Here is a 21,071-nt window from a genome sequence, read left to right as displayed (position 1 = left end):
TTGCACTGCGCCGTCGCGCCGCGTGACGGTAGTTCGACTACGTGTACCGCATTCCGGTTTACATCGTACCTGCCTCTGAACTGCTTTGAACTGCTTTGAACTGTTTTTTTCAGAAATGCTCCGAGTTGCTCGCAATCTAACATCGATACATCATACCTGGTGTGTTGTTGCTAACGCCCTTGTATTAGGCGTGATCCGTAGCGCGTACTCAGGGCGTGCTCGGTCTACGACTCGTCGGACGTGATCTGAGTGCGCCGCTCACTGCACCCTCTGGGTCGACAAACAATCTGAAGTTTGAAAACAATTGCTGCCTCTTATTGTCTTATGTAGGACGTTTATTGTCCGGATGTGAGGTAAATAACAACATCTCGTAGTGTGGCAACGTCGGCATTGTCTAGGGGAAGGGCCAAAGCAACTTGTTGTACACAGGTCCAAGCAAGGTGGCGTGCGGATATCCTTTGTGTACTCTCACCCGTCCTCTCTAGTTACAACCACCATCACGGCTTCCTCAGACTTCCTCTACCAACGCCAGCTCTAGATATGTCTACCGACACAGAATCACCATATCCCACCACCCTGCAGTACTTTACGTCGGACGGGTCCGCCATACACATAGATCCGTTGCCCGGCCCGTCCATGGTGTTCGGCCAGCACGGTCGTCTCGTCGTGCCCGCGTTGCTGAACGCCAGGTTCATTGATGTCAAGCAGCAGCATACCGTCGAAGGACTCTTCAACAGAATCATGGGAGAAGTAGAGACCGTCGGAATGGCGACGAACTGGCTGTACTTCGCGCATCAAGACTTCGAAAACCGCCTGGGTAGGTTGACTATGCAGACAATGCAGAATCACAGGGACATGTACAGAAGCATGGAGGCCATAGCACCGATGACAGAACGTCTTCTCGAGGAGTTCAAACGTCTTCAGTACGCTACTCTTGCATTTGCGTTCATCCTGCCGGCGCTGACTGCTAATTGTGACTACAGTGCAAGAGTCGGGCTTCTCGAGAACAGGCTTGCACGTCTATACAATCATGCCATAGTCGGAGGTATGCCAACACCATCGAGGCCGACTGACAAGGGCATGGGTCACGGCCACGATGACACAGCCGACGCCACCGCCACCTCTACCTCTTCCTACACTGCCTCCTCCTCTACTTCTACCTCCGCCTCCACCACCTCCTTGCCTTTGTCCACCTCTTCGCCGACCTCGAGCTCGAGCTCGACCCCTACCGCCTTCGCCTCCTCCTCCGTAAGCGATGAGAAGAAGCAAGAAATACGGCGACTGGGCGGGACCTCGAGTGGAAAAGACTATGCTGGAGAGAGTCGCCTTCCCATGGCGGATGCAGAGGTACGGACTGATTTCCTGGTTGAGATGCTCCACGGGAGGCACTCGCGTAAGGGTGTGCCGTTACGAACCTCCTCGCGTGATGAAGGCGAGGAGGAGAAGGCGGAGCCGGAAGAGCTGCGGGACGACGAGCGTCAGTCAGCTGCGGCAATCCTCCAGGCGACTCATCAAAATCACCGAAATGCCTGGGTCCGCACATGCGAGAATGAAAGGATCGACCAGAACTTGGAGTCTTTGGAGTACGAGGAGGCACGGTTCTCAAGGATATGGGACGGCCAACGGACGAAGGCGGTGCGCAACTTGAGAACTGCGAGCGGATTAATGTCCATCCTGACGTACGTGCACGTATCCATGCACGTCGTGTACGTTACTCATGCTTAACATTGAAAGTCCACGTCTAGCCCAAGGCGAGGCCCTGGCGCGCGAGATGGAGGCAAATGTGGTTCCCGCAGGCCACGAAGGAGTCGTCCCTTTGCTTCAAATCAAGTTCGAGAAGCCAATCGACGAGATGTCCGAAGCCGAAATGCGTGAGGTCCTGAAGTCTCTTCCCGCCACTATTGCCCTCGACTCGAGACTTCTGAGAGGGTTGCGTGTGCGAGACGACCGTTATGGTCGAGACGACGAAGACAAGGGTGAGTACGATGAAGATGAGGACGACGAAGACATCGACGACGAGGACAAGGAAGGCGAGGGGCCTGAGGAAGAGGAGGCGCCACCGCCACGAGCGGACAAGGGGAAGGCAAGAGAAGTCCCGGCCAGCTCCATACCTCTGCACGGCGGAATGCACCACGCGCCTAGTCGTGCGGTTCGGTTTGGGGAGGCGTCGTTCGGGGGCGGGGCAGGTGCAACATGGCCCAACCCAGCGTATCCTGGGGCGGGTCCAACCGTCGCCGGGGGACACTTTCGGGGTGCGCATGGAATGCCCTCGAACCAGCGTGAAGCGGCAGGAACGCCTTCCTCCGGCGAGATCGCTCAGAGGCGAACAGTGCCCGAGGACCCTATCACGGCGCAACCACCATCGACCGCCTCCAAGAAACGTGGACGCTCTCCAGACGGATTGTCTTCGGCGGAAGATACGGGTGTCCTTGACTCCTCCGCGCGCGAGGAGGATGGGTCAGCGAAGAAGAGGAAGCTATGTTGACAGTTCAATCCTATCTGGTCTTTCCCCCTCGTGGACATTCTTAAGAATCGCGTGAAATGTGCCCAGAGAAGCCTACTAGTGGGATAATTCTTAGTGAATACATTAATCTCTTCTCGCAACGAGGCGTGGTAGTGATGCACCCGAGTCGCCTCGGCCGGATCGTTCTTCATACTTACCGCCGCAGATCGGCGACACGGCGACAGTTCACACTGTCAGGCCCTGACAACTGGCCGCGGGGCCGGCGGGAGGCCCTGTAGGAAGTGAGGAAGTGCAGGGACCTACGCGTAGGTCAGGATTGGTTCGAGACACCCTCGTGCCGTTAAAGTTTCGGGCAGACAGTTCGATGCCCCCGTGGGCTGTCTGCTGGATAGACAAATGTTCCATTGTCGGGATCCAGAACAATGGTACGCGGAATGCACGGCGCAGGGGAATTAATCTGAGCAATATTTCAAAAGTGAGCTTCCGAGGGTGATCCACGAGGCCCGTGTCGCATTTTGGGCGACATCTTCATAGAATCTGGGTGCGCAGGCAGGCGCTATAATGAATCAGCTTCGCATGAGAAGCCTCAAGCAGGAGAACATCATCGGTCCCTGGTCAGCACGGCAACTTGAAATCTAAACCCTATCTCGCTCGGGGCTTCTGAACTTCTGGGCCCCCGAGCACCAAAACCTCCGGTATTCTGAATGAAATATGGAGATCCCGTTGTCATCTGAGGATCTCTGCGTACGTACGGCACTCGCATGTACCATCCCTGTAATGGAAATGTCGATCTGCTGGCGTCATCTTTAGGTGAATATGAAAAGTGAAACCACAGAGGCAATGCAACGTCCATCGAGAAGCATACTGCTTGCCCTGGATACCGACCTAATAAATCATTCCGTACATAGCATGCCTGCAACCCGGCCGCTGTCATCGCGGTTCCGCAAAACTTTCAGAGACTGCCGGGCAGGACATCTCGCGGGCTGTGGCGAAGGCGAAGTCATTCCGAGAGAAGCTAGGCACTCATGTCATGACTATGACGAATGGTTGCCATTACCTGGAGTTCGGCGGCCGGTGAAGTTTGGAACAAGGAAGATCTGGTCTCAGGTGAGGGCAGACGACCCGCGTTAAGGGCGGCGCAAGCTAGCGTCGGTGGAAGTGCATGAACATAGCATTGTTTGTGCAAAGAAGCGTAGCGACAATCAGGTCTCCGGCATCGCAGTACGGTGGAGCAGCCATCTTGCGTTGAACAGTTGGAGCGCACACCCATCAAGTATCATTCGAGCAACGTAGTCGCCAGGGCATCCAACTTGTAAGTTACGCTGCTGCATTGGCACTTCGAATCATTTGCCGCCTGGCAGGTCAAAGGTGGCATGTATAACAAAACTAGGCATGCACGCACAGGCCGTGGCTGCTTCGTTGCTCCAGTCCTTGCGCCGCGACACACCAAGTGAGGAGAGGATAAGACCCGACGTCCAAGCCTGTGAAATCTACAGTTACGGCCACGTCGTCCCCGGCCATACGACAACCAGCGACGCACCGGCAGAACAACGACCCGAGCACCCATATACCGTCCCTCTTAACCCCTCTGCACGATCTCGAAGCCATGATACCTCCTCCACAGCACATCCGCCACGAACGCGCTATACGTGCTCTGCTCCGTGCCGACGACCGCCCACGCGCGCCCGGCGATCATCGCGTCGAGGAACGGCACGACGAACCCCCGCAGTCGCACGCCGTCTGCGCCGCTCACCAGCCCGTCGAGCGGGGCGAACTGCGCGCGGAAGTCGGCGAGGAAGAACGTACATGGGAAGGTGCGCGTGAAGCGCGCGAGGAGCGGGTCCGCGTGTGGGGCGGCGACGTCGGTCGCGATGAAGAGGGGAGTGTTGAGGAGGGTGAGGGCCGGTGCGGTGTGGAGCGTGCCCGGACAGGCGAAGGATAGGTTGGTCGCTGGATTAAGAGGCGGTAGAGGAGGGTGCGGGACGCGCAGAGCGGGGATATCCAAGGGGATCCGCGGCGGGGCCAGTGTCATAGCAGCGTTCCCAGAAGCATCGACGTCGAAGTCAGCCTTAGAGGCAGCGAGCAAGCCAGAGTCGTCGCCAGAGTCCCCATTCGAGAGCACGAGAGCCTTCTCCAGCGCGAGCGTGTCTTGGATGCTGAACCCCAGCGTGGCGTGCACGAGCCGCCACCACGTCAAGCGCACGTTCTCAGCGCCATTCTCCCGGAAGAGGCCGTCGCCGAGGCGGACGTGCGCGCCGAGGTACTGCCCGCCCAGCGCGGCGCGCACGTCCTCCGCGAGCGCGGCCAGGAGCGGGTTCGTCAGCGCCATCTGCTCGCGGATGCGCGCGCGCAGCTGGTAGTACGTCGGGTTGCGTAGGTGTAAGCGCGAGGAGCCCATGAGTGTCCCGAGGAAGACGAGCCGTTCCGCACGCTGAGCGAGTGCGGAGATCTGGATGGACTCGATATACTTGCGCGAGAGTGCGGTCGTGCTAGAGCTGGGGCCGGGAGTGAAGTCGAGGAAGCTGTAGTGGTTCCGAGCGGTGTCCTTGAAGAAGAATGTATCGTTGTGAGAGATATTCAGCCGGTCTTCGAGCCAAGCGTCGGTGAGGTTCCAGCACGGCAAGACGCGCTGCTCCGTCTTGAGCTTAGACAGGTCGACGAGCCATTCCCAGGGCACGTAGGTGAAGTCGTAGTAGTCCATACACTCCGGAGGGATGTCTTGACTTCCGTCCAGACGGACTTCCTTGCAGTGCTCAAGACCGACCTTCGTCGCGTTCGCGAGGACGTCGCGTAGCTGGTCGAACGGGAGGTAGTACACCGGCGTCATGCCCAGACGGACAGGGGGGACAAGCAGAGTACGATTCAGCAGACGGGACAGCACAAGAGCATTTTCGAACGCGATACGTTGGTTATGAAAGCCACTATGGGGTAGGTACGCAAGATACTTCTCCGACGAGTCCACCGACAGCACAGACGAAAGCGAAGACGAAAGCGAAAGCAAAGACGAAGGCGACAGCGAGTCCGGGCTCAGGTCCGGGTCCGAGCCGAAGTCAAAATGGACGACTTGCGTTGGCGCAGGCGCAGGCAGAGAGGAGGCCACATGCGAAGACTTGTCAGACGCGTCGCCGAGAGAGGAGAGGGTCGCGAGGTCCCACCTGGTGGTGAACAGGTAGTAGGCCGCGCCGAAGCAAGAGACCGTCGCCGAGATCAGGAAGATGACCAGCACGGCCATCTGCTTCTGGTACGCGGAGCGCGAGCTGTCCGCCGCGCGCGGGTGCAGTTGGAGCGGCTGTATGCGCGTCTTGGATATGGTGCGGATGCGTGGGGGCGCGCGCAGCCTGTATGCACCTTTCTCGAGTGAGACCGACGGTGACGACTGTGCAAGCCGCGCGCTGGTGCTGCTATATGACATCTCTGCTGCATGTTAGACATATGTGATGACTGACGACAGAGCAGCCAACACCGAGGATTTTCGAGCATACCTACCTGTTTTCCGAGACGTTGAGCGTTTGACTCAGCTTCTGGACTTCCCCTCCGCTTCAGCGGGTGATGAGGGGGTAGAAAAGGCACTTCCTTTGTTCGAGAGGTAAAGCCGCGTTGGACGCGAAAGGATAGGCAAGGAGCTCGAGAGAAGTCTATGCTTTCAGACCGACCTGATGATGGTCAGATTGAGGATGTGAGCGCCCAGTCTCACGCAGGGATCAACACAGTCACATGACGAGGTAAGTAGCGCGTCGCGACGTGTCACCCCCTTGGACTCTGGAGATTCCACAGCCAAAACCAAGCTAGAACTCTGAAAGTATGTAGGCCTTCGAATTGTATCTCGACGGAAGCGGCCTTTGTGAATCTGATCGCATGAATATGTCCCGCAACCCCTTTACAAGCAACGCACAAGGATCGCGATGAAAAATAGAGTGTTAAGGTCCGTAGATATAGCAATAGGCTCGATATCGTCAACAACTAGAAAGAACATGTAATCTAACCTAGAACGTGAGTTTACTCTCCTCTCTACAATGTCTCTATGGTGCCAGCTATACGCTCACCACCATCGAACCTCCGTCCATACGAGCGGGAGGAACACTACACATGCCGTCCAGAACTACAAACGAGTAGTCAGCAACCCAGCCGAGCACGCGCTTAGCAGCGTTATGCGCAGGTACTCACCACGCGGATGCACTTGAAGAACAGGATAGGGTACTCCTCGAAGCCGGGCTTGACATAGACCGGTTTCTCGTCGACGGTGATCCACCGCCGGTGCGCGAACATCGCCCAAATGGCATACAGCGCGACGGCGAAGAAGTGACGCGCGAGCAGCAGCGTTGACTGCTCGATGCTGTTGAGGAGGAGGGAACATCATCAGACTCGAGCGGTGAGACGTGCCAGTGACGAAACGTACCCAGCAAGCAGGGATACAGGGTCGCGGATACAATTGCCGCCGAGTTCAAAGTACTTGAAGCAGCCCACCCGCAGGACTGCTAGAGACTCGTCTGTATAGCGTATTCAGTACAAGGTACGGGGAAAGCACCAGACGGATACACACCGTCAGCACCAAAGAGGTCGTACAGAGCCACGCTCAGGATGTTTATAGTCGACGCGAACTGCTTTCTCCGCCAATGCCACCGGTGGAGGACCTGCGAGATCTCGTTCCAGTCGCCGAAGTCCTCGACGTCATTCAGGAGGTCCTGGAGGACGACGACGTCGTTGAACGCGACGGTCATACCGCCACCTGTGAGCGGATGCCGCATGTTCCACGAGTCGCCGACAAGGAAGACGCCCTCCTTCGTGTGATGGCCCTGCTCGGCGGGCGGGAGGAACGTGTTGGGCATGCGCCGGATGCGGTCTTTCGCGAGGGCGCTGCAGACGGGGTCTTGGAGGGAGGTCGGGAGCTGGGGCATGATCTCGTCGAGAATGACTTGCTGCGGTAATTGTGAGAGATGTGATCTAGCAGACACAAACACACGGACTCACTTTGATGTCAGACGGTAGAGGTACCTTAAGATCGACAAGCATCCGCGTATCGTGACCCGCGATTTGGTAGAGCAGTACTGGTCCATGTCCCTTCACAAGGACCACTGTTCCATGCTTCGGTATCGGGAGTTCCACGTCCTCCAGCACAATGCCGACGAAATGGCTCTTGGTCACGGGCTTCATACCTGCTCCGCTCAACACGGTATTCCGGAAATTCGAGAAGCAGCCGTCCGCGACAATAGTAAGGTCGGCCAGGAACGTCTCCTTGTGCACTGCCTTCTCCTCGCCCTCTGTCTTCCTCGTCGCCCGCACACCCAGCACGCGCCCGGTCGTCGGGCACTCGACCAGCTCCGACACCGTCGCCTCGACCGCCTCCACGCCAGGGGCCGTGCGCGCCTTCTTGCGGAGCGACTGGATGAAGCGGCCGTGGTGGAAGCTGCGGCCCTCGTGGCCGTCGGGGTAGGGGATGTGGACGGGCTTGCCGTCAAGCACAACACAGTAACCACGCACCGGGACGGCGTCAATGCCCTCCAGACAGGAGACCATGCCGAGCCTGCGCAGCGCTTCGACGCCGCCAGGCTGGAGGAGCTCGCCGACGATGCGGTCCGGCTCCGCGAGGGAGCGTTCGAGGAGACATACCCGGAGGGGCGCGGGACGCTTGAGGGTCGCGAGGGCCTGGGCGAGCGCGCAGCCTGCGATGCCGGCGCCGACGATGATCACGTCGTAGTGGTTGGAGGGCATGCTGGACGAGCTGGCGAGCTGCATGGCGTGGCGGGTGGGCGCCGGGGTGCTTTTGAGCGGGCGAGGAGGACAGTCGAGAGCCGACAGGACGCGGGCTGGAGCGTTCAGGACGGGCGTACATTTTCGTTGTCGGCCCACTTTGCAGCCACCGCCCGTCGCCCGTGATATTGCCGTCCCATATATGGTAGGTCTCGCACGACTTAGGGCCGCAAACGTCTAGCTGTGCACTTTACGAGGCGAGTATGGCGAGACGAGGTCTTGCTATGGCTCTACGACCCATGTGAAAACGTCGCGAGTGGAGGGAGGAGGATGCAAGTCAAGGCTCGGTGCTGCGATCTCCAGATCTGATGCAGAACATGGGTGTGAATCGAGTGGCCTCCAGACCAGTCGGAGGTGTGGCTACGACCAGTCGAGTACCTACGCAACAACCTGCAACAATGCGGGCATTGAGAGCCTGGCTCGAGCCCAACGTTCATTGTGCGCAGAAAGGGGCACTCCGCGCCGCTGTACCTCTATACTTGGCTGCGACGTCTGTCCCAACACCGTCTGTAATCGAGGCAAAATTGCACTTATGACTTCCCCTTCTACAACAGGTCCTCCCCTATGGCCTGCATGGCAACGTGCAAGGGACAAGAAATCAGAACCACGAGCAGCCACTTGGCAGCCACTCAAGAACACCGCAGCGCCACCGATGTCCAGAATGGGGGCCGCAGCCCAATCAGGAAGGTTCAGTAGATCGAAGACCGGTAGTTCGTAACGCTAGTGACGCACACTATATGGATACCTTTTTACCAAGCCTGATGAACCGGAGAATCTCACTAATTCCGGGGCGACGAAAGTATCACGTACAGGCACGCAGACTTCATGAGGTTGCGCGATAGTCGCTTGACACGAAACATACGGCGTACGTGTGGCGGAAAACACGCGGAGTGAGAGGTGGCGTTAATCATGTCCGCATTCACTAGTACATTAAAATACATAGTTCATCGACCGCGTGCTGGCAACTTCTCTCTTTGTCGGACAGAACAATGAACTACTATCATAACCTGTATTACAATGAATTCAGCGTCTAGGAGGCGCCGCGCGGTGTTGGGATCCGGGATAGGAAGCGCATCGCTGAGAGTCTCGGTGCATCCGCTGGATCTGAAACGCCGCACGACCGCGAGGGAAGAACCAGCCCGATGGCGGCGTCACCCTGGCTTACGCCACGCAGATGGTCGATACGCAATTGAATCTAGGAACGACTACTGTGGTCGAGCCCAAAGGGGATATGTGAAAGCAGATATCGTCCGTCGATGCTCCCACCGCCAACGGCCCGGGCCTGCCATTCCTCGAGAAGCGCGGAGAACATGTAGCTCGCGTATCAGCCTATGTACTACATCCTTCGTTCGAGTGCCGCTTCCTGACACGCGAGAGAAGGTGGAGGAGTACTACTCTGAATGGTGATGGGCAGCAGACGTAAGTGGTCGCCGTGTGTCCCGGGGCATGAGGTGGTGCGCGAGCTCTCAACGGGATCCCACCGTACGTTGAATCGCCCACCTGCGGTCTGTGGCATGAGCCTGAGGGCTATTGCCAGTCTAGTCCTTGATGAGGTATGGGACGACGCTCGTTGGTTCGTCGGAAAGGTTCGCATTGAGCCCGACCAGCAACGTCAACGGCTTGACGGCTTCGCCTGCCATCCATGATCCCCGTACCGAGAGCTCGGATTTGAAGATCCGCCGCAGGGTACGGATCTGAGACAGCAGAAACGTTCGCTCTTTACAGCCGCATCGCCACAAAGACGCGGAGCCCTGTAAGTGAACGTCACTGCGCGCGGTCTCCGCGCGTAATGGAAGACGGACAGAACTGGCTGACACCGGATGAAACTTTCGATCCTTTAAGTGAAAGATCGATAAAATTGACAAAATCTTTTTCACGATATTTCGTATGAAAGATTGTCAATAAAAGTCAGAAACAATCAATTAATCATTCAGACTCGAAGTATCAGGAACAGATAACAGAAGGATTCATTGACAAGTGTCTTTGATCTGTCTGTGATCCTCTAGGCAAATGATTGAGAACATGATATTCAAAAATTCTTGAACACTATGTGGCTCAATTGTTCTGAAAGGATTGAAAACAGATTGTCACATGGGGTGTTACAATCTTTTCTCAATCTTTCAGGCTGTCACAATCTGTTTCAAATCCTTCCAGCTGTTGATATCTTGGTGAGATTGGAAACAATTTGTATCCCAGGGGTTCAAAACAATTTGCCCAAAAGGATTGACAAGAGATTGTGACACTAGCTGTGACACTGTGCCACTTCCCTATGACAGAGCAGTGAAGGCAAATATGCCAAACCTATGATAAGCTGCCTTCTGCTGGTATGCTCAGTCATTTTTGGTCCCTCTTTCATTGCATCTGGACATGCACAGGTCTGGGACATGTTCATTAGTCATACAATGAGATGCACATATCTAGGAATGTACAATCACAAGTACAACCCTGTACACTGAGTGCATCTAATGAGACTCATGTGATGGCAGGCAATGAATGAGGGACCAAAAATGACTGAGCATACCAGCAGAAGGCAGCTTATCATAGGTTTGGCATAATTGCCTTCACTGCCGCTCTGTCATAGGGAAGTGGCACAGTGTCACAGCTAGTGTCACAATCTCTTGTCAATCCTTTTGGGCAAATTGTTTTGAACCCCTGGGATACAAATTGTTTCCAATCTCACCAAGATATCAACAGCTGGAAGGATTTGAAACAGATTGTGACAGCCTGAAAGATTGAGAAAAGATTGTAACACCCCATGTGACAATCTGTTTTCAATCCTTTCAGAACAATTGAGCCACATAGTGTTCAAGAATTTTTGAATATCATGTTCTCAATCATTTGCCTAGAGGATCGCAGACAGATCAAAGACACTTGTCAATGAATCCTTCTGTTATCTGTTCCTGATACTTCGAGTCTGAATGATTAATTGATTGTTTCTGACTTTTATTGACAATCTTTCATACGAAATATCGTGAAAAAGATTTTGTCAATTTTATCGATCTTTCACTTGAAGGATCGAAAGTTTCATCCGGTGTGACGTTCCTAGCGCTTCAAGCGGATTCTGCGTTTGCACTACCCAAATTACTGTGTGGTCTCAGCGATCGGCCATGCCGTATGCTGATGCGAAACTCACCAGGTCCGCGAAGCAGTATTCGTCCTTGTCACCGCCGAGGAGCCCGCATCCAACGGGGATGCACGCTGTCGCAAATTACATAGCGTCCCGGGCGGGAGAGAATATGGAAGCATACGAGGCCCAGCCAGACACCGAGACCGTGCAGCGGGGCCTCTGAAAGCGGATCACCCACCATCAGGAGGGCTCATGCCGCCGTGCCACTGTCATCGGATAATGTCCAGGGATGCGGAATACCCCTCGACCCGGAGTCGTAAAGAGATAAACTAATCTGACCTTGGCAAACCTCCGGTTTGCCATCGCGACGAATTCGGAGGACTACTACTAGTCCAGAGGTGCCATCCCGCCGGCCCATCTGCTTAGAACTTGGAGGTAGAAAGTGTCCGTTTCCGCGTTGGATTACGTCGGACGTACACTGCCGGAGATGCACAGGCGGGCCAAACCCAGCCAGGAAATTCCGGAGACAGTGCGGTGGTGGACAAATGTCATCCGTCTCGGTCGCCTCGGAGCCGTGCCAGAAGCCTCAAGCTTCCGATAAGGACCATGACGCCGCGCGCGATCTACGGTGACTCGAGACTGTATGTAAGTATGGAAAGTAGATTCTGTAGAACGACCGCGAAGGCGCTCTACATGTTCCCTAACGTAGGCCTTCACGTGACTCAGGTCTCCCCCTGGCGTCGGGTGGCGCAAGCGGCACAGGGCAGCGGCAGGCTGCAGCAGGCTGCAGGCAGACCAACTGCGTCTCGCTCAAGCTCAAGTCTTGCCTTTCCCCTGCACCCAGGACGAAGCCGACGGTGCGTGGCCGCGCTTCCGGCGCTTCAGGTTCCAGCATCCTGGTACTTATCAGGCCTCCCGAGGGTCGGGAGGTCGGCGTCCATCGCGCAGGCACGTTCTCACGAGGGCCATGATCCGCGAAGAGTGGCCCTCCCGAGCCGGCGGGAAGCCTGTATATGTATGTCGCCTCGAGTCGCCCGGTGGCGTCGTGGTCGACCGTCGTAAGTCGATGATCATTCGATCTCGCGCCGCGATGAGCAGAGTCACAGCTGTGTGCACTCCCCTGAGTTCATTCCTCACTTCCCTCAACACTGCACAGACCGCCGGGCCGTCGGTCGACGGTTATCGCAGATTTAGGCCCGGTCGCAGATATGCTCCGTAAGTAAGTTCCGTGGATCTAAACATCATGTCGTCAAATGGCTCACCGTTGCGGGCTGCCGCCGGCGGACATCAGCTACTGCAATTTCAAGTTGGTTCAACTTGACATTGACAGTCCACCGTGACCAACTCGCGAGTCAGTCCGCACGCCGCCGCCACAATGAGCGACGTGCTCACGGTGCTGTGGGTTGAACATGCGGCGCGCCGCAGCGGCACGAGTCCGAGCTGTCAGGGAAACTTGAACTGACCCGCGATTCATTGAGGTAGCGCTAAGGCTCGGGGCTGCGTTTCTCCGTTACATTGCTGCCAAGGCGCCCGGCGGGCAAACTTGGCTGATGTACCTAGTGTCGTCGGATTTCTAAGAGAGTTTCCGTCGAAAACACACGGCGAACTCGGCGACTCGGAGTCTCATCGAGCAATCTGTAGGTAAGGGTTTGATCCTCCTATGAGAAGCTGTACCAGAGCAGTGGTCTGACGGCCACGTTCATGATGCAGTGCAAATACTTACTCGGTACTATATAATCGCCCTTTTCTATGCCTGCTGGAGCGACTGGGAGACTACGGATCCAGACCTCCCGCCTCCTACTCCACTTCAATCAAGCTAACAAGTTATGCACCATCGAAGGGACTACCTCATGTGAGTCACAATCCTACTCTCCCACCACCGGATCACACTATCGAACCAGCTTTAGGTCCAACACGAAGTACAGTGTATCTTGTAACTTGAACATTGGCATTGAGCCGATTCCTCAGCAGTACGCTACTAGTAGTACATCTGAACAAGGTACTTACCAGCGACCACCCAGGACTTTGCCTTGCTTCTGTTGAACATGTCAGCTAATGTGTTGACATAGGAAACAATCTGTTCCAGCCTCATACGCAGCTGCCCACTCAGGGCCAGGGCCAAGACGATGTCGTGCAGCAACTCACACCATCTCCGCCCTACAACGAATGTACCGCAGGATCACAGGCTTTTCCGCTCCCAAGGTTCCCTCAGCCAGTCAAAGATTGCATCTACGACTACCTCCTCCTCGTCACATCCCCTCCGTCAGACTTGGAGCTTACCAAAGAGGACTGGCACATTGCAGCCCAGATCGACGCTCGTATGCGACGACTTGACGCCACTCTACCTGTGAATGGTTCGCTTTTCGGCGGCGATGTGGACGGTCAGGCTGGTGGAGCGGAAGGTCCCTCTGTGAGTCGATCTGACGATTGAAGGAACGCGTGCAACGCACTCACCCAGAGGCCTCCTACATACAGACGTCTCCTTCTCCCAAGTCCTCTGCGACTGATGCACCAGCCATGCCGGAGGACACCGTTCCTTGCCGCTACAACGGATGTACAGGGTACTTCGTGTCCTCGAGTCTGACGGACATCAACTCCCACCTGCGGGAATTCCATTTCGACGGATGCTCATGGGACACAGACGAGAAGGTATCCTGTCAGTGGGAACACTGCAATCGGGGCAGACAGATGCTGAGACGTACGCTATCGAAGCACGTTCGCGACATCCACCTCAGGGGGGAACGGGTGCCTTGCTCTAACTCCCCTCATTGCAAGGCAACCTTTTCTCGTCGTGACGGCATGACACGTCACGCAAAGAGCTGTCCTTACAGCGGTCGCATCAGTGGTGCTAGTATATCTGAAAGTGACTGTATGGTACGCCATTTCGGATTTGTCAAGCTCAGTGGCTATGCTTACCGGTTGTTTGCCAGTAATGCAACCTCTGTCAGACTCTCATTCCCTCACGGCGTGTTTGCACCGGAATCGTTGCGGTCGTTCACCGATCTGTTTTTCTTGTGATCCCAAATTGTGTCTGTCAAATAAGAGCACCTTTTGAACGTTCAGTGTCCACTGGCGTATGTCTTCCAGAACATAGAGACGACGAGACTCAGCAAATTTCACAGCCCGAGACTTGCTGGATCCATGAGTGCCCAAGCCTCCCGCCTACATGAGTTGAATCTCCGAGTCAAAAGTGTCGGCGAATTGCGATGCAGTGTGCACTGCGCAACTTCAAGACAATGAGTAGCCCTAGTAGCCAAAGCTTTCGATGCGGCGCGGTCTCTGTAGCTCGCCAACAATGTATGTCCGGCTGGTCATCATGCAAGATATATATTTGGAATTTCGCACCGTTCAATCGAAGGTACAGTAGGTACAGTACCACTGTGGTCCTCTGGCGGCAAGGAACCCGCTTGCGGCATCTAAGATCGGTGGCCACGCCCACACTGTCCGCTCTGGAGGAGCTCAGCATTGGAATAGAAAAAGGACATACCATAGCTTCTGCCAGATAGGGAGTCGTTGCACAGGCTCGAACGCAAAAGCCAGGAAGTTCGACCGAAGTTTGATTCAGGTGAGAATAGAAGCGCCAGTCAACCAAAGGTCAGGTGCCACAGTGGGCGTGCCCTCCACCGACGTCCACGCGTCCATGCAGAACGGTTCCTCATGCTAGCTATGCACAAGTCCCTTCCGGTCATGGTCTGGCTGGGTTCGTGAGTCCGCGTGGAGCTCAGAAATGCACTCCGAAGTGGCGACAACGGCCTGTTACCAATTCATATGACACCATCGATTCGACACTATCACACCAGTACGCGGCGGACAATAGGGTGCTCCAAAGGTGCTCCGAGCTACTGTTGTCGCTATGCCTCGACTACCCTACGAACCCCCATCCGACCCCAGAACGCCACAGTCCAGGCAACTCTGACATACGCAGGAAGGCAGCCAAACGACTTCGCAGGATCGTAGGAAGAGGTTGTCGTCGGACGACAGACACATGGTGACGGGACGCCAGGTGAGCTTGCGCTAGCTGTGTTTCTCGTACGTACAAATTGAGGAAATTGGGCTCTTCCTGCAGGTCGTCTTGCTTGAATTCCACGAGGTCGGAGACGTAAATCGTCAGTCGAAGGGCCACTATGATGGCCAACGGCCTGGGGAGTGTGACGAGAATCTGGGAAGATAGGCCTCAGGCGGACGCAGTAGGGCTGGAGTGGATGAGAACAATGAATGGCGAAGCATTACCGGTATGATTCATCAAACTTTGACTTGTTAGATGGCTCACCTATCTAGATGTTATACCCCTAGCGCGGGACTTGAACGCACGATGAACGCACGACGGTTCTGGCGCGGTCCACCACGGGGTCAAGCCCGTCGGACCCTACTCATCAATGCGAAGTCTGCGGACTAACCTCTATTTGGCCAAAGCCACGAGGAATATGCTGAACCTGTAACACTTGACCCAGGTGCGTCTCGCGGTGGACTAGCGAGAGCTAAACGTGAGCGGCATCAATTCAAGAAGGCAAGGAACATGTTATATGAATGAAACTCTAGCTCATTCAAGGAGGTAAGTACTCCGATGAATGGCCCGGGATGGTGCGTACCTCGTGTATCTAGTGTATCATGTGGACTCACCGGCACCATTCGTCATCACACCTCCACACTGCCACAGATGCATCGCTCTCAAGTTCTCGCAATCCAAGCGCCGCCTACAGGCCGGGCGAACGGTGAGTAGGTGATCTCTCACCTCTAGACGACCAACACACGCTCCAGAGTAAGAGGGACCACGTAGTACGGAGAGTCGTCTGTGTACAAGGAGGTTGAGGCAACGCTGCCGCGACGGTTCCCCAGGGCGATCTAAGTCGGTCCGCCGATCGACCGACTGTGGCCTACGAGATCTTCGCTCAAATCGGAATCGGGCCCTCGTGGCACCTGAATCGTTGAAATTGACCGGTTAATGACTCGGAACAGGACTGCATCAAAGGGCGTACGGCTCGTTGTGCTCATTCACCGACAGTCGTGTCTGTTGCGTAGAACTGCACAGTATATAAACTAGTTGTTTCGCTTTGTATTACAGTCGATTGCGAATATGTTGGCACTCACAGAATTTTTCGACACGCGCGTGAACCTTCCGACTGAAGTTCCCACGCATCTTCCGACCCATCTTCCGAGTCGTCGAATGACGAATCTCTCATGTATTCTACCAAAACTACAGCAATTTACACTACCACATGTTACTCTATGTGTCTTGGAACAGGTCTATGACATACAAAAGGAGGATCCATGAGCTGAATGCGCAATAAGAAGTATGGCGTGTCGAGCACAGAACAATCACGTGCATTATTACCACAATTGGATAGACCGCGTAACAGAACCCAGTTCTACGCATTGCCGTATTTTTCTCCATTAAACCTCACTGCTATGATGACCAGGGACTTATCTGGTAGTGTTATTGTCATTTTCAGAACAGAGAAGCGAAGTTATGCTGCATTATCATAGCTAGAGACACTGGTAAGGTAGCTCGGAACTTTGGGTCGGAAGATTCACGCGCGTCATTGCGCGCGTCGAAAAAAATCCGCGAGTGCCATGATTTCTGCAATCGACTGTAACATAAGCTTACGCCGCAAATGCTGCTTAAGTCGGAATACAGTAACCGGCTAACGGCGTCTATTGCCAACCGGTTTCCGATCCCGTGGCTAAGGCACTAAAAGCGTCCGCTGTTCGCGAATCCGCGGCCGGCGGCGGCGAACTTGAAGGCGTCGGTGCGCCAACTCGGAGCTCATCTACGCGTGCACACACGCGCACGCGAAGGTGCGGAGGCACACTCTCAGCCCCGTCTGGCATCTCTCGTCGCTCACTGCAACGCACTGCGTTCGCTGTGGCAACCTCTCTGATCCATATGACATTTAATTGCTGCGCCGCCGGTCCGACACCATTTTTGTACGCCCCGACCTGACTTGCTAACACCGGACCCTTAGACATCGCACATCGCGGTTTGCTGGTGGCCGCGACGGCCTGTGCTTGGTGCCGTCTCGCCGTGTCGCGCGAGCGAGTCGCGTTTCTGGTACAAACACGGCGTCTGCCGAGTCGTTCGGTGTCGCGCTGCAGGCCACGACACGCCGATCCGCTAATAATGGAAGCGAAGGTGCGCGTTGCCCTGCGCGTCGTGCCAGTCGCGCGTCGCCCAAGCGCAGACAGGCGCGGACGCAGCGGGGGCGAACACGGTCGAGTTTGGAGGGCCTGCCAGACTCTCAACACGTTGGCCTAAGTGCGACTGGCATCAGCGCTCAGACGTGGGATGGCGCGGTCACGGCCCCGGATCGCCACTTGTGAAAGAGCCTACTGCTAATCGGCACGCAGAAGCACCCCGAGAAGGCGGAGGACAGAGGTTCGCAACTCGACATGCCGCGAGCTGCGACATTGCGAATTGTGGTCAGATTGGTGGTCAGATCAACACGGTGCGCATAATAATAGAACTTCCGGCTGATTGTTGTCACTCATAAGGAATGAGGCTCGCGCGGCGCGCGCCAGAGGTATATCAAGGACGACCTTCCGTGTTTGAGCGTTGAACGCTCGTCGAACGCTGCAAGGTGGATTGTTTCACCGTTCGCTGCCAATCGCTCCGCTGTCAAGACTCATCACGAAAATGATGTTGGTTGCTGAGCAACCTGAGGGTTTACGACAAAAGCATTCTGGAATGCTGGAGGAAAAACTCATGAAGGTGTGTGCGGTATCCCTTCGCGCCTCTTCGCTGTTCGGAGAATGAAAAGCGACTCGTCCAGAACATGGGCAGGACGTCACAAGCTATTGACGTAGTCTGTTTATGGAAATTATACCAACCACTTCGGCCATACCGACCAGTCACCGAACGACTCCACTGCTGGCAGTAGCACCACGATGCCATGGGTGCATCCCCAGGCGATCACCTTCAATCTTACGCGCTCCGTAATTCGACAACTATATTACCAGTGCTCACTCTCTCATGTGGCAAAGCCTCAGGCTTGCTGCCTCGCTGCGTAGACGCAAGTCTAGGCTCGAACCGATGATTTGGATCACTAGTAAGCAGTATGATGTATCCCACATGCTAAAGGAAGCACCTCAACTTCCCACCCATTCTCATGGATCACGGTTCCTACGCACTCAACATATGGGCGCAGGGTGCTATGTCGTCAACTCATCACATCAGCGCGAGGACCGCACGGTACAGTGGTTACGGGCTCGCCGTGTTCACAGTTGCTCGGGGACAGGACATCACGCATCCGCGCTTCTAAGCTCTCACGATCATTTAGACTAGTAACTTCCTTTCCTTCTCGGTCGGCACGCCATCCATGCACTTTCGAATGGAGAGCTTGATCGGCAGAAGGTATGCCTCGCCTACTGTGCCGCCGCTCCAGATTCTCGATCTCGAATCTCCGAGATGTGAATGAAAGCGACAACTAGGTCGGATGCCGCCTCCTTCGGATAGGGAAAGAGGCCAGGAACATGCGACATGACATATGCGGTCCAGGAAGTCGAGGACGACATCCGGCAAGATAAGTAACTACTCATCGTTTCATCATGGCTTACTCGAGGCATCTGCGTGACATGGATTTTTTTGCGATGACCTTTGTCTCAGCGAGAATTCAACGGTTGCCCTCTTTGACCGGGCGGCCGTCTCGATATATGATGAGAGCCGCTGATGTCGTATCTATCGGCGCAAAGGCCTCAGTACGACATCTGACAGACGGATCGAAACGAATACCACAGCGAGCAAGCAGCCCACTGGTGCTCTTCGCACGACTGGTATACGAGTTTCCAGCCGGTATCATGATGGGGCGGGCTGAAATGCGCAGTCAAGCTTCAACTTGAACATGAGGCACCATTGAAACCGCACGCATGTGGGACGTGTCGGCGATGTAGACGCACAGCGTATGCAACCTTATCGCGCGGGCCCAAACTCTCGAGAGCGGTTGGGGATCTCTATCACCTCGAGGCTTACAACAAAGCGACGTGGGACACCTTCTGTGACCATTCTACGAGTAATCCTGCGGCGGCGGTCACATCAGCCAATCAGAATGAGTGATCCCCTTGGCAGGCCGTCCGGTACTCTATCTGCCTACCACAAAGGCGCGGAGATATCGTGGCCGATGCGCTCGAATAGGATCTTCTTTCGTTGGCCACCGATTTCTCTTTGGCAATCGCGCGCCCAGCAAAAGTTTAGTCGTACACTCTGCCGTACCCCGGCGCCGGTTCATGCATAACTCGCACATGGCCTTTGACAAATCCTGTCATTGCGCATCCGAGCCCGTACCGGTTGGGAGTCGGTACCCTAATAGCTGAGAAATTTGAAACGGTGGCCTTACAGCGAACAGGTCGGCCCCTCGTAGAGGGGCCCATGTTCGCGATCTTTTGATGATGTATGGGTTGGCCGTAGCCGACTGAATGGTGACATCGTGGAGTCGGATCTAGGACACACACCATGGCAGAGCGGGCATCGTTATACGGCATATCGAATCGAGATTCTGGGACTACATACTTACGTTTCATGCGTCAACAGAAGCTCTCGGAGCGAAGTCACAGAAACCCCTTCAAATACTCATGCACCGACATGCGATTGGCCGTCCCTAGACGACCCCTTGCCTGTCTTCTTACTCGGCGTGTCCATTGAAGAGCCCGCAGGCGTCCTTGATACTCTCTTCGTCGTTGCTTCAGCTGCTTATCGAGTCGAGCTTCGTCGGTTATGGATCCAAGTCGCGGCGGTCCTATGCATGGGTGAGTGGCGCACCTGCCAGCCGTTCTGCTCCGCTGAAGTTGTGCGACAGTCTAGAGGAGGGCCACATACCTTACGGCGCTTATCAGTTCGCTCCCCAGCTATCGCGCTCGACGCACGATACGTTTGGGGCCGGCATGGGCTATGCGGCGCCATACACGCAAGGAGGCACGCAGACGACCCCGCCTCAGGCTGCGAATGCGCCCATATTCGAACTTGAAGTGTTCCGCGCCGATATGTATGCAGGCACAGGCTATGAGCACACGCCCATAGCTGAGCATATCATACGTTTGCTCGAACTCTACGTTCAACTCAAAGACGGAGGGAGGCTGGATACAATTCCCGCTTCAGCCGCGTTGCATTTCATACCACCTGAGCCCGCTGTACGCCTCCTATTCGAACGTCCGCGTATCGACCCTGACTGCCAGTCTTCACAGCAAACTGGTATCACCCCAGACGCCGCGGCAGGGTCGTCCCAGGAGGGCGTCCATGTCTGCAAATGGCGTGGATGTGGCCAACATATCGGATCGACCGCCTCCGATGTCAAGATTCACCTGATCTCATGCCACTTCGACGACATCCCCGAGCCGCCGGAGGTTTGGAAAGACTCCGGGTTGAAACTCGCTTGCCGCTGGAGTGAGTGCGATAGCGAGCTTTTTATACGAAGCCTCCCGAAACACATATGCGGCACGCACCTCAAGTCCAACACGCAGTTGTGCCCCGTCGAGGGGTGCAACGAAAGGCTTTCGAGGGGCGATGCCTTGAAGCGGCACATGGATTCGAGGCACAAAAACCAATGACGGTTCAGGTGAGCTTCACCGATGCTGGGTCTCCTAAGTCCTGAAAGCAGTGTTCATAGATTAGACACCAGGCCCGTCACGCCTATACCGCCTTCCTTCACTTCTCTCGTATCCGGGCGATACGGGACTTTACAATCAAGGACTCACATACATATGCCCCAATCACGTAGACTGTAGGGCTGGACATGCTTGCTCCTGTCCTCCCTCGGTACACATCAGGAGGATAACATTATGTAGGGAATGGACGGTGTCGTAGCA

At 55.5% G+C, this 21,071-nt stretch overlaps 6 protein-coding genes across 6 annotated transcripts; 3 read left to right on the top strand and 3 right to left on the bottom strand.

The window, feature by feature from the left end:
• The first annotated feature begins 82 nt into the window (after positions 1-82).
• Positions 83-2,626, top strand: C8Q71DRAFT_741640 (uncharacterized protein). The gene is made up of 4 exons (XM_047922826.1): positions 83-326; positions 375-923; positions 984-1,679; positions 1,735-2,626. Exons 2-4 carry the CDS (start codon positions 541-543, stop codon positions 2,483-2,485), a joined length of 1,830 nt encoding a protein of 609 aa, XP_047782311.1. The 5' UTR covers positions 83-326; positions 375-540; the 3' UTR covers positions 2,486-2,626.
• Positions 2,627-3,596: 970 nt separating this feature from the next.
• C8Q71DRAFT_741632 (uncharacterized protein) lies at positions 3,597-4,178 on the bottom strand. The gene is made up of 3 exons (XM_047922825.1): positions 4,005-4,178; positions 3,867-3,945; positions 3,597-3,800 (listed from the first exon to the last, which is right to left on the bottom strand). The coding sequence occupies exons 1-3, from the start codon at positions 4,029-4,031 to the stop codon at positions 3,667-3,669; spliced, it is 240 nt and encodes a 79-aa protein (XP_047782310.1). The 5' UTR covers positions 4,032-4,178; the 3' UTR covers positions 3,597-3,666.
• On the bottom strand, positions 3,597-6,230 carry C8Q71DRAFT_804498 (uncharacterized protein). Its single transcript, XM_047925980.1, has 4 exons — positions 5,575-6,230; positions 4,587-5,490; positions 4,005-4,532; positions 3,597-3,945 (listed from the first exon to the last, which is right to left on the bottom strand). The coding sequence occupies exons 1-3, from the start codon at positions 5,874-5,876 to the stop codon at positions 4,044-4,046; spliced, it is 1,695 nt and encodes a 564-aa protein (XP_047782309.1). The 5' UTR covers positions 5,877-6,230; the 3' UTR covers positions 3,597-3,945; positions 4,005-4,043.
• C8Q71DRAFT_741627 (squalene epoxidase) lies at positions 6,188-8,491 on the bottom strand. The gene is made up of 5 exons (XM_047922824.1): positions 7,433-8,491; positions 7,005-7,380; positions 6,861-6,951; positions 6,629-6,797; positions 6,188-6,563 (listed from the first exon to the last, which is right to left on the bottom strand). Exons 1-5 carry the CDS (start codon positions 8,195-8,197, stop codon positions 6,504-6,506), a joined length of 1,461 nt encoding a protein of 486 aa, XP_047782308.1. The 5' UTR covers positions 8,198-8,491; the 3' UTR covers positions 6,188-6,503.
• Positions 8,492-12,820: 4,329 nt separating this feature from the next.
• Positions 12,821-14,338, top strand: C8Q71DRAFT_425880 (uncharacterized protein). Its single transcript, XM_047918482.1, has 6 exons — positions 12,821-12,920; positions 12,990-13,131; positions 13,181-13,278; positions 13,349-13,689; positions 13,755-14,153; positions 14,210-14,338. The coding sequence occupies exons 2-6, from the start codon at positions 13,106-13,108 to the stop codon at positions 14,210-14,212; spliced, it is 867 nt and encodes a 288-aa protein (XP_047782307.1). The 5' UTR covers positions 12,821-12,920; positions 12,990-13,105; the 3' UTR covers positions 14,213-14,338.
• Positions 14,339-19,983: 5,645 nt separating this feature from the next.
• C8Q71DRAFT_854699 (uncharacterized protein) lies at positions 19,984-20,813 on the top strand (the record flags this gene model as incomplete). Its single annotated transcript, XM_047927089.1, has 2 exons — positions 19,984-20,015; positions 20,066-20,813. 2 exons carry the CDS (start codon positions 19,984-19,986, stop codon positions 20,811-20,813), a joined length of 780 nt encoding a protein of 259 aa, XP_047782306.1.
• Positions 20,814-21,071: the final 258 nt, after the last annotated feature.

Source organism: Rhodofomes roseus, assembly GCF_022264815.1.
Source record: "Rhodofomes roseus strain CIRM-BRFM 1785 chromosome Unknown C8Q71scaffold_4, whole genome shotgun sequence".
Taxonomy (NCBI): domain Eukaryota; kingdom Fungi; phylum Basidiomycota; class Agaricomycetes; order Polyporales; family Fomitopsidaceae; genus Rhodofomes; species Rhodofomes roseus.
The sequence above is the reverse complement of the archived record's forward strand: the minus strand, read 5'-3'. Positions and strand labels throughout refer to the sequence as shown.

Excerpts from the sequence above, each read along its gene's own strand:
- C8Q71DRAFT_741640 (XM_047922826.1), top strand. The coding sequence starts at position 541 with ATGTCTACCGACACAGAATCACCATATCCCACCACCCTGCAGTACTTT. Across the intron at positions 924-983 it reads GAGGAGTTCAAACGTCTTCA|TGCAAGAGTCGGGCTTCTCG; the intron begins GTACGCTACTCT and ends TTGTGACTACAG. Across the intron at positions 1,680-1,734 it reads GGATTAATGTCCATCCTGAC|TCCACGTCTAGCCCAAGGCG; the intron begins GTACGTGCACGT and ends TAACATTGAAAG.
- C8Q71DRAFT_741632 (XM_047922825.1), bottom strand. The coding sequence starts at position 4,031 with ATGGGTGCTCGGGTCGTTGTTCTGCCG. Across the intron at positions 3,946-4,004 it reads CTCGGGTCGTTGTTCTGCCG|GCTTGGACGTCGGGTCTTAT; the intron begins GTGCGTCGCTGG and ends TAGATTTCACAG. Across the intron at positions 3,801-3,866 it reads CAACGAAGCAGCCACGGCCT|TGCCAATGCAGCAGCGTAAC; the intron begins GTGCGTGCATGC and ends AATGATTCGAAG.
- C8Q71DRAFT_804498 (XM_047925980.1), bottom strand. The coding sequence starts at position 5,876 with ATGTCATATAGCAGCACCAGCGCGCGGCTTGCACAGTCGTCACCGTCG. Across the intron at positions 5,491-5,574 it reads CTCGGCGACGCGTCTGACAA|CCCGGACTCGCTGTCGCCTT; the intron begins GTCTTCGCATGT and ends CCCGGACCTGAG. Across the intron at positions 4,533-4,586 it reads TCGCGCTGGAGAAGGCTCTC|GCTGACTTCGACGTCGATGC; the intron begins GTGCTCTCGAAT and ends GCTGCCTCTAAG.
- C8Q71DRAFT_741627 (XM_047922824.1), bottom strand. The coding sequence starts at position 8,197 with ATGCAGCTCGCCAGCTCGTCCAGCATGCCCTCCAACCACTACGACGTG. Across the intron at positions 7,381-7,432 it reads CTCTACCGTCTGACATCAAA|CAAGTCATTCTCGACGAGAT; the intron begins GTGAGTCCGTGT and ends CAATTACCGCAG. Across the intron at positions 6,564-6,628 it reads TCTTCAAGTGCATCCGCGTG|TTCTGGACGGCATGTGTAGT; the intron begins GTGAGTACCTGC and ends ACTCGTTTGTAG.
- C8Q71DRAFT_425880 (XM_047918482.1), top strand. The coding sequence starts at position 13,106 with ATGCACCATCGAAGGGACTACCTCAT. Across the intron at positions 13,279-13,348 it reads TAGTAGTACATCTGAACAAG|GAAACAATCTGTTCCAGCCT; the intron begins GTACTTACCAGC and ends GTGTTGACATAG. Across the intron at positions 13,690-13,754 it reads GTGGAGCGGAAGGTCCCTCT|ACGTCTCCTTCTCCCAAGTC; the intron begins GTGAGTCGATCT and ends TCCTACATACAG.